Here is a 14,580-nt window from a genome sequence, read left to right as displayed (position 1 = left end):
GTTTCTGTAGTTGATGGTCGTTGTGGTGTTCGTGTAGTTGATGGTCGTTGTGGCGTTCGTGTAGTTGATGGTCGTTGTGGTGATCGAGTAGTTGATAGTCGTTGTGGTGGTCATTTAGTTGATGGTCGCTGTGGTGTTTCTGTAGTTGATGGTCGTTGTGGTGTTTCTGTAGTTGATGGTCGTTGTGGTGTTCGTGTAGTTGATGGTCGTTGTGGTGTTTCTGTAGTTGATGGCCGTTGTGGTGGTCGTGTAGTTGATGGTCGTTGTGGTGTTTCTGTAGTTGATGGCCGTTGTGGTGGTCGTGTAGTTGATGGTCGTTGTGGTGGTCGTGTAGTTGATGGTCGTTGTGGTGTTCGTGTAGTTGATGGTCGTTGTGGTGTTTCTGTAGTTGATGGCCGTTGTGGTGGTCGTGTAGTTGATGGTCGTTGTGGTGATCGTGTAGTTGATGGTCGTTGTGGTGTTCGTGTAGTTGATGGTCGTTGTGGTGTTCGTGTAGTTGATGGTCGTTGTGGTGGTATCGTAGTTGATGGTCGTTGTGGTGGTCGTGTAGTTGATGGTCGTTGTGGTGTTTCTGTAGTTGATGGCCGTTGTGGTGGTCGTGTAGTTGATGGTCGTTGTGGTGGTCGTGTAGTTGATGGTCGTTGTGGTGTTTCTGTAGTTGATGGCCGTTGTGGTGGTCGTGTAGTTGATGGTCGTTGTGGTGTTTCTGTAGTTGATGGTCGTTGTGGTGTTCGTGTAGTTGATGGTCGTTGTGGTGTTTCTGTAGTTGATGGCCGTTGTGGTGGTCGTGTAGTTGATGGTTGTTGTGGTGGTCGTGTAGTTGATGGTCGTTGTGGTGTTTCTGTAGTTGATGGCCGTTGTGGTGGTCGTGTAGTTGATGGTCGTTGTGGTGGTCGTGTAGTTGATGGTCGTTGTGGTGGTCGTGTAGTTGATGGTCGTTGTGATCGTGTAGTTGATGGTCGTTGTGGTGTTCGTGTAGTTGATGGTCGTTGTGGTGGTCGTGTAGTTGATGGTCGTTGTGGTGGTCGTGTAGTTGATGGTCGTTGTGGTGATCGTGTAGTTGATGGTTGTTGTGGTGGTCGTGTAGTTGATGGTCGTTGTGGTGTTTCTGTAGTTGATGGCCGTTGTGGTGGTCGTGTAGTTGATGGTCGTTGTGGTGGTCGTGTAGTTGATGGTCGTTGTGGTGATCGTGTAGTTGATGGTTGTTGTGGTGGTCGTGTAGTTGATGGTCGTTGTGGCGTTCGTGTAGTTGATGGTCGTTGTGGTGATCGAGTAGTTGATAGTCGTTGTGGTGGTCATTTAGTTGATGGTCGCTGTGGTGTTTCTGTAGTTGATGGTCGTTGTGGTGTTTCTGTAGTTGATGGTCGTTGTGGTGTTCGTGTAGTTGATGGTCGTTGTGGTGTTTCTGTAGTTGATAGCCGTTGTGGCGGTCGTGTAGTTGATGGTCGTTGTGGTGTTTCTGTAGTTGATGGCCGTTGTGGTGGTCGTGTAGTTGATGGTCGTTGTGGTGGTCGTGTAGTTTATGGTCGTTGTGGTGGTCGTGTAGTTGATGGTCGTTGTGGTGTTCGTGTAGTTGATGGTCGTTGTGGTGTTTCTGTAGTTGATGGCCGTTGTGGTGGTCGTGTAGTTGATGGTCGTTGTGGTGGTCGTGTAGTTGATGGTCGTTGTGGTGTTCGTGTAGTTGATGGTCGTTGTGGTGTTCGTGTAGTTGATGGTCGTTGTGGTGGTCGTGTAGTTGATGGTCGTTGTGGTGGTCGTGTAGTTGATGGTCGTTGTGGTGTTTCTGTAGTTGATGGCCGTTGTGGTGGTCGTGTAGTTGATGGCCGTTGTGGTGTTTCTGTAGTTGATGGCCGTTGTGGTGGTCGTGTAGTTGATGGTCGTTGTGGTGGTCGTGTAGTTGATGGCCGTTGTGGTGGTCGTGTAGTTGATGGTCGTTGTGGTGGTCGAGTAGTTGATGGTCGTTGTGGTGGTCGTGTAGTTGATGGTCGTTGTGATCGTGTAGTTGATGGTCGTTGTGGTGTTCGTGTAGTTGATGGTCGTTGTGGTGTTTCTGTAGTTGATGGTCGTTGTGGTGTTTCTGTAGTTGATGGCCGTTGTGGTGGTCGTGTAGTTGATGGTTCTTGTGGTGGTCGTGTAGTTGATGGTCGTTGTGGTGTTTCTGTAGTTGATGGCCGTTGTGGTGGTCGTGTAGTTGATGGTCGTTGTGGTGTTTCTGTAGTTGATGGCCGTTGTGGTGGTCGTGTAGTTGATGGTCGTTGTGGTGGTCGTGTAGTTGATGGTCGTTGTGGTGGTCGTGTAGTTGATGGTCGTTGTGATCGTGTAGTTGATGGTCGTTGTGGTGGTCATGTAGTTGATGGTCGTTGTGGTGTTGTGTAGTTGATGGTCGTTGTGGTGTTTCTGTAGTTGATGGCCGTTGTGGTGGTCGTGTAGTTGATGGTCGTTGTGATGGTCGTGTAGTTGATAGTCGTTGTGGTGGTCATTTAGTTGATGGTCGCTGTGGTGTTTCTGTAGTTGATGGTCGTTGTGGTGTTTCTGTAGTTGATGGTCGTTGTGGAGGTCGTGTAGTTGATGGTCGTTGTGGTGTTCGTGTAGTTGATGGTCGTTGTGGTGTTTCTGTAGTTGATGGTCGTTGTGGAGGTCGAGCCGCCGACAGTTGTAGTGGTGTTCGTGTAGTTGATGGTCGTTGTGGTGGTCCTGTAGTTGATGGTCGTTGTGGTGTTTCTCTAGTTGATGGTCGTTGTGGTGTTTCTGTAGTTGATGGTCGTTGTGGTGTTCATGTAGTTGATGGTCGTTGTGGAGGTCGAGCCGCCGACAGTTGTAGTGGTGTTTCTGTAGTTGATGGTCGTTGTGGTGTTTCTGTACTTGATGGTCGATGTGATGTTTCTGTAGTTGATGGTCGTTGTGGTGGTCGTGTAGTTGATGGTCGTTGTGGTGATCGTGTAGTTGATGGTCGTTGTGGTGTTCGTGTAGTTGATGGTCGTTGTGGTGTTCGTGTAGTTGATGGTCGTTGTGGTGGTCGTGTAGTTGATGGTCGTTGTGGTGGTCGTGTAGTTGATGGTCGTTGTGGTGTTTCTGTAGTTGATGGCCGTTGTGGTGGTCGTGTAGTTGATGGTCGTTGTGGTGTTTCTGTAGTTGATGGCCGTTGTGGTGGTCGTGTAGTTGATGGTCGTTGTGGTGGTCGTGTAGTTGATGGTCGTTGTGGTGGTCGTGTAGTTGATGGTCGTTGTGATCGTGTAGTTGATGGTCGTTGTGGTGTTCGTGTAGTTGATGGTCGTTGTGGTGTTTCTGTAGTTGATGGTCGTTGTGGTGTTCGTGTAGTTGATGGTCGTTGTGGTGTTTCTGTAGTTGATGGTCGTTGTGGTGTTTCTGTAGTTGATAGCCGTTGTGGTGGTCGTGTAGTTGATGGTCGTTGTGGTGGTCGTGTAGTTGATGGTCGTTGTGGTGTTTCTGTAGTTGATGGCCGTTGTGGTGGTCGTGTAGTTGATGGTCGTTGTGGTGGTCGTGTAGTTGATGGTCGTTGTGGTGGTCGTGTAGTTGATGGTCGTTGTGATCGTGTAGTTGATGGTCGTTGTGGTGTTCGTGTAGTTGATGGTCGTTGTGGTGGTCGTGTAGTTGATGGTCGTTGTGGTGTTTCTGTAGTTGATGGCCGTTGTGGTGGTCGTGTAGTTGATGGTCGTTGTGGTGGTCGTGTAGTTGATGGTCGTTGTGGTGATCGTGTAGTTGATGGTCGTTGTGGTGGTCGTGTAGTTGATGGTCGTTGTGGCGTTCGTGTAGTTGATGGTCGTTGTGGTGATCGAGTAGTTGATAGTCGTTGTGGTGGTCATTTAGTTGATGGTCGCTGTGGTGTTTCTGTAGTTGATGGTCGTTGTGGTGTTTCTGTAGTTGATGGCCGTTGTGGCGGTCGTGTAGTTGATGGTCGTTGTGGTGTTTCTGTTGTTGATGGCCGTTGTGGTGGTCGAGTAGTTGATGGTCGTTGTGGTGGTCGTGTAGTTGATGGTCGTTGTGGTGATCGTGTAGTTGATGGTCGTTGTGGTGGTCGTGTAGTTGATGGTCGTTGTGGCGTTCGTGTAGTTGATGGTCGTTGTGGTGATCGAGTAGTTGATAGTCGTTGTGGTGGTCATTTAGTTGATGGTCGTTGTGGTGTTTCTGTAGTTGATGGTCGTTGTGGTGTTCGTGTAGTTGATGGTCGTTGTGGTGTTTCTGTAGTTGATGGCCGTTGTGGCGGTCGTGTAGTTGATGGTCGTTGTGGTGTTTCTGTAGTTGATGGCCGTTGTGGTGGTCGTGTAGTTGATGGTCGTTGTGGTGGTCGTGTAGTTTATGGTCGTTGTGGTGGTCGTGTAGTTGATGGTCGTTGTGGTGGTCGTGTAGTTGATGGTCGTTGTGGTGTTTCTGTAGTTGATGGCCGTTGTGGTGGTCGTGTAGTTGATGGTCGTTGTGGTGGTCGTGTAGTTGATGGTCGTTGTGGTGATCGTGTAGTTGATGGTCGTTGTGGTGTTCGTGTAGTTGATGGTCGTTGTGGTGGTCGTGTAGTTGATGGTCGTTGTGGTGGTCGTGTAGTTGATGGTCGTTGTGGTGTTTCTGTAGTTGATGGCCGTTGTGGTGGTCGTGTAGTTGATGGTCGTTGTGGTGTTTCTGTAGTTGATGGCCGTTGTGGTGGTCGTGTAGTTGATGGTCGTTGTGGTGGTCGTGTAGTTGATGGTCGTTGTGGTGGTCGTGTAGTTGATGGTCGTTGTGATCGTGTAGTTGATGGTCGTTGTGGTGTTCGTGTAGTTGATGGTCGTTGTGGTGTTTCTGTAGTTGATGGTTGTTGTGTTGGTCGTGTAGTTGATGGTCGTTGTGGTGTTTCTGTAGTTGATGGCCGTTGTGGTGGTCGTGTAGTTGATGGTCGTTGTGATCGTGTAGTTGATGGTCGTTGTGGTGTTCGTGTAGTTGATGGTCGTTGTGGTGTTTCTGTAGTTGATGGTCGTTGTGGTGTTTCTGTAGTTGATGGCCGTTGTGGTGGTCGTGTAGTTGATGGTCGTTGTGGTGGTCATGTAGTTGATGGTCGTTGTGGTGTTGTGTAGTTGATGGTCGTTGTGGTGTTTCTGTAGTTGATGGCCGTTGTGGTGGTCGTGTAGTTGATGGTCGTTGTGATGGTCGTGTAGTTGATAGTCGTTGTGGTGGTCATTTAGTTGATGGTCGCTGTGGTGTTTCTGTAGTTGATGGTCGTTGTGGTGTTTCTGTAGTTGATGGTCGTTGTGGAGGTCGTGTAGTTGATGGTCGTTGTGGTGTTCGTGTAGTTGATGGTCGTTGTGGTGTTTCTGTAGTTGATGGTCGTTGTGGAGGTCGAGCCGCCGACAGTTGTAGTGGTGTTCGTGTAGTTGATGGTCGTTGTGGTGGTCCTGTAGTTGATGGTCGTTGTGGTGTTTCTGTAGTTGATGGTCGTTGTGGTGTTTCTGTAGTTGATGGTCGTTGTGGTGTTCATGTAGTTGATGGTCGTTGTGGAGGTCGAGCCGCCGACAGTTGTAGTGGTGTTTCTGTAGTTGATGGTCGTTGTGGTGTTTCTGTACTTGATGGTCGATGTGGTGTTTTTGTAGTTGATGGTCGTTGTGGTGGTCGTGTAGTTGATGGTCGTTGTGGTGGTCGTGTAGTTGATGGTCGTTGTGGTGTTCGTGTAGTTGATGGTCGTTGTGGTGGTCATGTAGTTGATGGTCGCTGTGGTGTTTCTGTAGTTGATGGTCGTTGTGGTGGTCCTGTAGTTGATGGTCGTTGTGGTGGTCGTGTAGTTGATGGTCGTTGTGGTGTTCGTGTAGTTGATGGTCGTTTTGGCGGTCGTGTAGTTGATGGTCGTTGTGGCGGTCGTGTAGTTGATGGTCGTTGTGGTATTCGTGTAGTTGATGGTCGTTGTGGTGTTCGTGTAGTTGATGGTCGTTGTGGTGGTCGTGTAGTTGATGGTTGTTGTGGTGGTCGTGTAGTTGATGGTCGTTGTGGTGTTCGTGTAGTTGATGGTCGTTGTGGTGTTCGTGTAGTTGATGGTCGTTGCGGTGTTCGTGTAGTTGATGGTCGTTGTGGTGTTCGTGTAGTTTATGGTCGTTGTGGTGGTTGTGTAGTTGATGGTCGTTGTGGTGTTCGTGTAGTTGATGGTCGTTGTGGTGGTCGTGTAGTTGATGGTCGTTGTGGTGTTCTTGTAGTTGATGGTCGTTGTGGTGGTCGTGTAGTTGATGGACGTTGTGGTGGTCGTGTAGTTGATGGTCGTTGTGGTGTTCGTGTAGTTGATGGTCGTGTAGTTGATGGTCGTTGTGGTGGTCGTGTAGTTGATGGTCGTTGTGGTGTTCGTGTAGTTGATGGTCGTTGTGGTTTTCGTGTAGTTGATGGTCGTTGTGGTGTTCGTGTAGTTGATGGTCGTTGTGGTGGTCGTGTAGTTGATGGTCGTTGTGGTGGTCGTGTAGTTGATGGTCGTTGTGGTGTTCGTGTAGTTGATGGTCGTTGTGGTGGTCGTGTAGTTGATGGTCGTTGTGGTGGTCGTGTAGTTGATGGTCGCTGTGGTGGTCATGTAGTTGATGGTCGCTGTGGTGTTTCTGTAGTTGATGGTCGTTGTGGTGTTTCTGTAGTTGATGGTCGTTGTGGAGGTCGTATAGTTGATGGTCGTTGTGGTGTTTCTGTAGTTGATGGTCGTTGTGGTGTTCATGTAGTTGATGGTCGTTGTGGTGGTCGTGTAGCTGATGGTCGTTGTGGTGGTCGTGTAGTTGATGGTCGTTGTGGTGTTCTTGTAGTTGATGGTCGTTGTGGTGTTCCTGTAGTTTATGGCCGTTGTGGTGGTCGTGTTGTTGATGGTCGTTGTGGTGGTCGTGTAGTTGATGGTCGTTGTGGTGTTCGTGTAGTTGATGGTCGTTGTGGTGTTCGTGTAGTTGATGGTCGTTGTGGTGGTCGTGTAGTTGATGGTCGTTGTGGTGTTTCTGTAGTTGATGGCCGTTGTGGTGGTCGTGTAGTTGATGGTCGTTGTGGTGGTCGTGTTGTTGATGGTCGTTGTGGTGGTCGTGTAGTTGATGGTCGTGTAGTTGATGGTCGTTGTGGTGTTCGTGTAGTTGATGGTCGTTGTGGTGTTCGTGTAGTTGATGGTCGTTGTGGTGGTCGTGTAGTTGATGGTCGTTGTGGTGATCGTTCAGTTGATGGTCTTTGTGGTGGTCGTGTAGTTGATGGTCGTTGTGGTGTTCTTGTAGTTTATGGTCGTTGTGGTGGTCGTGTAGTTGATGGTCGTTGTGGTGGTCGTGTAGTTGATGGTCGTGTAGTTGATGGTCGTTGTGGTGGTCGTGTAGTTGATGGTCATTGTGGTGTTCGTGTAGTTGATGGTCGTTGTGGTGATCGTGTAGTTGATGGTCGTTGTGGTGGTCGTGTAGTTGATGGTCGTTGTGGTGTTCGTGTAGTTGATGGTCGTTGTGGTGATCGTGTAGTTGATGGTCGTTGTGGTGATCGTGTAGTTGATGGTCGTTGTGGTGTTCGTGTAGTTGATGGTCGTGTAGTTGATGGTCGTTGTGGTGGTCGTGTAGTTGATGGTCGTTGTGGTGTTCGTGTAGTTGATGGTCGTTGTGGTGATCGTGTAGTTGATGGTCGTTGTGGTGATCGTGTAGTTGATGGTCGTTGTGGTGGTCGTGTAGTTGATGGTCGTTGTGGTGGTCGTGTAGTTGATGGTCGTTGTGATCGTGTAGTTGATGGTCGTTGTGGTGTTCGTGTAGTTGATGGTCGTTGTGGTGTTCGTGTAGTTGATGGTCGTTGTGGTGATCGTGTAGTTGATGGTCGTTGTGGTGTTCGTGTAGTTGATGGTCGTTGTGGTGTTCGTGTAGTTGATGGTCGTTGTGGTGTTCGTGTAATTGATGGTCATGTAGTTGATGGTCGTTGTGGTGTTTCTGTAGTTGATGGTCGTTGTGGTGGTCGTGTAGTTGATGGTCGTTGTGGTGTTCGTGTAGTTGATGGTCGTGTAGTTGATGGTCGTTGTGGTGGTGGAGTAGTTGATGGTCGTTGTGGTGTTTCTGTAGTTGATGGTCGTTGTGGTGGTCTTGTAGTTGACAGTTGTAGTGGTACAGTGGTCATGTAGGTGACATGTTCTGGTGTGATGGTTCTGTTGCTTTGTATTTTGTATTTTACCAACCAGTCTGATATAAACTGTATTCTCCTTTGTTCATAATAAATCATCCAGATCCACCCTGTGAGGTTGTTTATTAAGATGTTTGGTTTCTTTGTTTATCTTTTTTTCTTTGTTCGTATTTGTTGGTGTCCAGCTCCGCCAGCTCTCTCGGGTCAGCCATGCCAACATTGTTAAGCTGTACGGCTCATGTAAAGACCCAGTGAGTAATACTTCTTCAGTTTCAAACTGCATATTTTGTCTCTTTTCAAATATCTTGTCACTAATTTTCAGTTTGGTCTGGACTCAGCAAGTGTCAGGGGACATTTACTCATTAACTGAGGTTTAATCGGGGAACATTAACTCTTTAACTGAGGTTTAATCGGGAAACATTAACTCTTTAACCTGTTACTGCACGCTGTACCGTCAGCGGTACACTTGGGATTGGAATTGGGCGGTATGCACTTTAGTTCAATCCTGAATCGCCATCCCTTAACAAGTATAGTCATGCCATACACCGTTAGAAAGCTGAGATTCACCCGATTCATTCAAGACCATTCCCGAATCAAATGGTTGCTCACAGCCATAACAGTAACAGACGTTAGCTCAGCTAGCCTCTAAGCTAACGTGTTTCAGTGTGACATCTCAACCTACCTTTCAAGCCTTGCTGTTATCCACCAAAACCTTTTCGTGACTCGGGGACACCTTGTAAAGCTTGCCAAGTATCCATGGTTATGAAATATGAAGTCCTTTTTCTTATAAACTTAATCCTCTCCTCACAATGTTGATGTATTGTCCAACCGCAAAACGTACTTTGGGCGACTAAAGACGCAAAAGTAACTTATCTAGCTGGCTCCGAGTCATATGCCAGTCCATTGCTTACAAATTACTCAATGTGGAGGTGTGTCAGGTACTGTAGCTTCGATTGACACCAGACACAAGCCAATCGGAGCATGGTTAGTGGGCAGTACACGTCTTGAAAGCCAATGAGGACACACGTCTTCACTTCCCACAATACTACTTAGAATGACAGTAGTTCCAGCCAATGGCGATTTCCATGTAAATTATGTTTATAACCTTTTAGCCAATAGTCTAAGGTTTCCAACGGTGTATGGGACTATACTATCAAGCTTGTATGTGCCAAAACAAATCCATGCGTTATCCATCATAGGGGAAATGCCCCGTGTGGTGCGTAACGTGCATAATGTAAATGCGTACAGATTGTTGCATTGAATCATAACACACAAAGAGATTTGTGATTTTGATATTGGTTTGATATTGTAATTGATACTGTTATAGATAGATAGATAGATATTATATTATATTATTGTTTGATTCTGGTTATACAGCTTTGGTAACCAAGTGTCCTTTTGGAGACTCCAAAAAGGAACTAAGGAAAACGCATAGACATACCTGTTGAAAAATACCTCTGAACAATTCATTTTTTGGTCTTTTGACTCCAAATTTGGACTGCATGAAGTCAAGACATGTGGCTCTGACCTAGCTAGGTCTATAGAGGCCTAGAGGTCCCTGAATGGCTTTACCCAATTTAATGTATAGGCAAACATATGGACGGGGAAACAACCCCATCATTCTAACCCCTCCCACTCTGGGTCAGTAAGACACAGCATCACACAGACACTTTTATAATATTCCTGAGAGTGTTACCTTTCCAATGATACCAGACACATCTCTGAGTCTCAACAAATGTGGGATCTGTGCTGTTTACAACTTGGGCATGTCGTTTTGGCAAAAAACGTGAAAATGGGGGGCGCGCAGTAAGGGGTTAACTGAGGTTTAATCGGGGAACATTAACTCATTAACTGAGGTTTAATCGGGGAACATTAACTCATTAATTCAGATTTAATCTGGGAACATTAACTCTTTAACTGAGGTTTAATCGGGGAACATTAACTCATTAACTGAGGTTTAATCGGGGAACATTAACTCTTTAACTGAGGTTTAATCGGGGAACATTAACTCATTAACTGAGGTTTAATCAGGGAACATTAACTCTTTAACTGAGGTTTAATCAGGGAACATTAACTCTTTAACTGAGGTTTAATCGGGGAACATTAACTCATTAACTGAGGTTTAATCGGGGAACATTAACTCTTTAACTGAGGTTTAATCGGGGAATATTAACTCATTAACTGATTTTTAATCGGGGAACATTAACTCATTAACTGAGGTTTAATCGGGGAACATTAACTCTTTAACTGAGGTTTAATCGGGGAACATTAACTCATTAACTGAGGTTTAATCGGGGAACATTAACTCATTAACTGAGGTTTAATCGGGGAACATTAATTCAGTAACTGAGGATGAGTTTGGTGTATCGTGCCGCTGTGTTCTCACCCTAACATGCTTTGTGTTGCCAGGTCTGTCTGGTGATGGAATACGCAGAATGTGGCTCGCTATATAACCGTAAGTTCCTGCTGAGAGAAGTCCGTTATTATGTGTTTTTTTTTTAAAAGGTGTTTTTGTCCCACCGTGTTAAAGCTGCAGTCTGCAACTCTTTTTCAACAATTAATGCCTGGAACTGTCCGGGGATTCTGAAAGTAGTACATTAAATACCCCAATACAAAAAAAAAAGAGTTCTCTATGTCCCCTATATGTCCCGCTAGGTCCCTCCAAAGCCAGCAGGTTTGTTTACAAAATTGCAGACCGGACCGGTAAAAGGTAACCAATCAGGTTTACGAGCTGGGCTCTGTTGCCTGTCAATCACCGATTGTGCACGCGCGATACAAGGTAGGCTCGTCCCCACGCTTATTTATCTGGACTATTGAACTTCATTACGGGCTAGTCTACTTACTGTGTCTTCCATGATCGCAAATGACAGGTGAGTTGATGAATGAGGAGTCGTGTAGGCGCATCTGGCGTGCACGTCTACGTGCACGAGTTCTCATGTGTTTTGATGGGGCGGGACAGGAAGTTGAATAACTTTTTATTTTTCGGTTAAAAAATAAGCATTTCTTGCATTTTGCGACTACGGAGGTCACCGTTTTCAACTTCAAGCGTTCTGATAGATCATGTAAACTCTTAAAATGCCAAAAAGTAGGACTTTACGTATGACAACAACAAATCTTGCAGACTGCAGCTTTAAGGCCACAGTAACTGATGTCTCTTGTCCCACCGTGTTAAGGCCACAGTAACTGATGTCTCTTGTCCCACCTTGTTAAGGCCACAGTAACTGATGTCTCTTGTCCCACCGTGTTAAGGCCACAGTAACTGATGTCTCTTGTCCCACCGTGTTAAGGCCACAGTAACTGATGTCTCTTGTCCCACCGTGTTAAGGCCACAGTAACTGATGTCTCTTGTCCCACCTTGTTAAGGCCACAGTAACTGATGTCTCTTGTCCCACCGTGTTAAGGCCACAGTAACTGATGTCTCTTGTCCCACCGTGTTAAGGCCACAGTAACTGATGTCTCTTGTCCCACCGTGTTAAGGCCACAGTAACTGATGTCTCTTGTCCCACCGTGTTAAGGCCACAGTAACTGATGTCTCTTGTCCCACCGTGTTAAGGCCACAGTAACTGATGTCTCTTGTCCCACCGTGTTAAGGCCACAGTAACTGATGTCTCTTGTCCCACCGTGTTAAGGCCACAGTAACTGATGTCTCTTGTCCCACCGTGTTAAGGCCGCAGTAACTGATGTCTCTTGTCCCACCTTGTTAAGGCCGCAGTAACTGATGTCTCTTGTCCCACCGTGTTAAGGCCACAGTAACTGATGTCTCTTGTCCCACCGTGTTAAGGCCACAGTAACTGATGTCTCTTGTCCCACCGTGTTAAGGCCACAGTAACTGATGTCTCTTGTCCCATCGTGTTAAGGCCACAGTAACTGATGTCTCTTGTCCCACCGTGTTAAGGCCACAGTAACTGATGTCTCTTGTCCCACCGTGTTAAGGCCACAGTAACTGATGTGTCTTGTCCCACCGTGTTAAGGCCACAGTAACTGATGTCTCTTGTCCCACCGTGTTACGGCCACAGTAACTGATGTCTCTTGTCCCATCGTGTTAAGGCCACGGTAACTGATGTCTCTTGTCCCATCGTGTTAAGGCCACGGTAACTGATATCTCTTGTCCCACCGTGTTAAGGCCACAGTAACTGATGTCTCTTGTCCCACCGTGTTAAGGCCACAGTAACTGATGTCTCTTGTCCCACCGTGTTAAGGCCACAGTAACTGATGTCTCTTGTCCCACCGTGTTAAGGCCACAGTAACTGATGTCTCTTGTCCCATCGTGTTAAGGCCACAGTAACTGATGTCTCTTGTCCCATCGTGTTAAGGCCACAGTAACTGATGTCTCTTGTCCCATCGTGTTAAGGCCACAGTAACTGATGTCTCTTGTCCCACCGTGTTAAGGCCACATCAGTTACGTGTTAAGGCCACAGTAACTGATGTCTCTTGTCCCACCGTGTTAAGGCCACAGTAACTGATGTCTCTTGTCCCATCGTGTTAAGGCCACAGTAACTGATGTCTCTTGTCCCACCGTGTTAAGGCCACAGTAACTGATGTCTCTTGTCCCACCGTGTTAAGGCCACAGTAACTGATGTCTCTTGTCCCACCGTGTTAAGGCCACAGTAACTTCTGTCCTTTGTATTTCAGTCCTGCACAGCGCTGACCCTCCCCCCGACTACACCGCCTCTCATGCCATGAGCTGGTGTCTGCAGTGCGCTCTGGGAGTTGCTTATCTTCATGCCATGAAGCCCAAAGCTCTGATCCACAGAGACCTCAAACCACCAAAGTAAGACTTTCCCATGATGCATCTGTTCATCATCACTGTGTCAGAAAAAATGCTTTGTGTGCGATGTTGGTGTTGGCCGGCTCGTTTGCTGCTGACTGTAACTTCTCTGCGATTAAAGGACACTTTCACAGACTTTCTGACACTTTCTGTTGGACTCCATCAGGTTGACTTTAGGTGAAAGTGAAATGTTGTCCACATTCATAATAACCTCAAAGTTCTGCTCATTGTCCCAACCTCACATCAAAATATATGCTTTCATAAAGTAAAACCGGATAAAGAAAAACAGTTAACTGCAAATCCTTTAAAACCTATTTACGGTCCAACACGGTCCAACAGTACTGAACCATGCTGGCTGCTTCAGAACAAGGGTTCAGACAAGATGTCAATGAAATAATAATGAAACAAAAATTTATTTGTCTCAGCATCTTATTGGTCGACTTTTTCCTGTGTCCATTTAAATGCTGGAAGGATTTGCAGGTCTTTGCGTGTAACACCTGGTTCTGTTGCAGTCTGCTCCTGGTTCTGTTGTAGTCTGCTCCTGGTTCTGTTGTCTAACACCTGGTTCTGTTGTAGTCTGCTCCTGGTTCTGTTGTCTAACACCTGGTTCTGTTGCAGTCTGCTCCTGGTTCTGTTGTAGTCTGCTCCTGGTTCTGTTGTCTAACACCTGGTTCTGTTCCAGTCTGCTCCTGGTGGCCCGTGGGACCGTGTTGAAGATCTGTGACTTTGGGACCGCCTGCGACATTCAGACCTACATGACCAACAACAAGGGCAGCGCAGCCTGGATGGCCCCCGAGGTGTTCGAAGGTGAGTTACAGTCTGTGTCCATCTTTAAATGTTCACAAAACCACAGCAGAGCTGGACTCTGAGCAGCAACCGGAGCAGCAAACTGAACAGCAACCCGAGCAGCAACCCGAGCAGCAGGTTGATGAGTTTCCACATAGCTGCTGGTCACACACAAAAGTCTTAGTGTGAACTCTGACTCCTCAGATATAACAAGAACCAGCAGGTACCTGGTTCCATCGGGTCAGTACCACCAGGTGTTTAGTTCCATGGGGTCAGAACCTTCAGGTACCTGGTTCCATCGGGTCAGTACCACCAGGTGTTTAGTTCCTTGGGGTCAGAACCTTCAGGTACCTGGTTCCAACGGGTCAGTACCACCAGGTGTTTAGTTCCATGGGGTCTGAACCTTAAGGTACCTGGTTCCATCGGGTCAGTACCACCAGGTGTTTAGTTCCATGGGGTCAGAACCTTCAGGTACCTGGTTCCATCGGGTCAGTACCACCAGGTGTTTAGTTCCATAGGGTCAGAACCTTCAGGTACCTGGTTCCATCGGGTCAGTACCACCAGGTGTTTAGTTCCATCGGGTCAGAACCTTCAGGTACCTGGTTCCAACGGGTCAGTACCACCAGGTGTTTAGTTACTTGGGGTCAGAACCTTCAGGTACCTGGTTCCAACGGGTCAGTACCACCAGGTGTTTAGTTCCATGGGGTCTGAACCTTCAGGTACCTGGTTCCATCGGGTCAGTACCACCAGGTGTTTAGTTCCATGGGGTCAGAACCTTCAGGTACCTGGTTCCATCGGGTCAGTACCAACAGGTGTTTAGTTCCATGGGGTCAGAACCTTCAGGTACCTGGTTCCAACGGGTCAGTACCACCAGGTGTTTAGTTCCATGGGGTCTGAACCTTCAGGTACCTGGTTCCATCGGGTCAGTACCACCAGGTGTTTAGTTCCATCGGGTC

At 47.3% G+C, this 14,580-nt stretch overlaps 1 protein-coding gene across 1 annotated transcript in view; it reads left to right on the top strand.

The window, feature by feature from the left end:
• LOC142365824 (mitogen-activated protein kinase kinase kinase 7-like) overlaps positions 1 to 14,580 on the top strand; it is a 33,508-nt gene that overhangs the window by 5,035 nt on the left and 13,893 nt on the right. The window contains exons 3-6 of the mRNA XM_075447557.1: positions 8,256 to 8,321; positions 10,480 to 10,525; positions 12,703 to 12,841; positions 13,521 to 13,645. Of these exons, the coding sequence (XP_075303672.1) occupies positions 8,256 to 8,321; positions 10,480 to 10,525; positions 12,703 to 12,841; positions 13,521 to 13,645 (376 nt within the window). The remainder of the gene's footprint in view (positions 1 to 8,255; positions 8,322 to 10,479; positions 10,526 to 12,702; positions 12,842 to 13,520; positions 13,646 to 14,580) is intronic.

Source organism: Odontesthes bonariensis, chromosome 17, assembly GCF_027942865.1.
Source record: "Odontesthes bonariensis isolate fOdoBon6 chromosome 17, fOdoBon6.hap1, whole genome shotgun sequence".
NCBI lineage: Eukaryota > Metazoa > Chordata > Actinopteri > Atheriniformes > Atherinopsidae > Odontesthes > Odontesthes bonariensis.
Note: the sequence above shows the minus strand (reverse complement) of the source record. Positions and strands in the feature narration are given on the sequence as shown.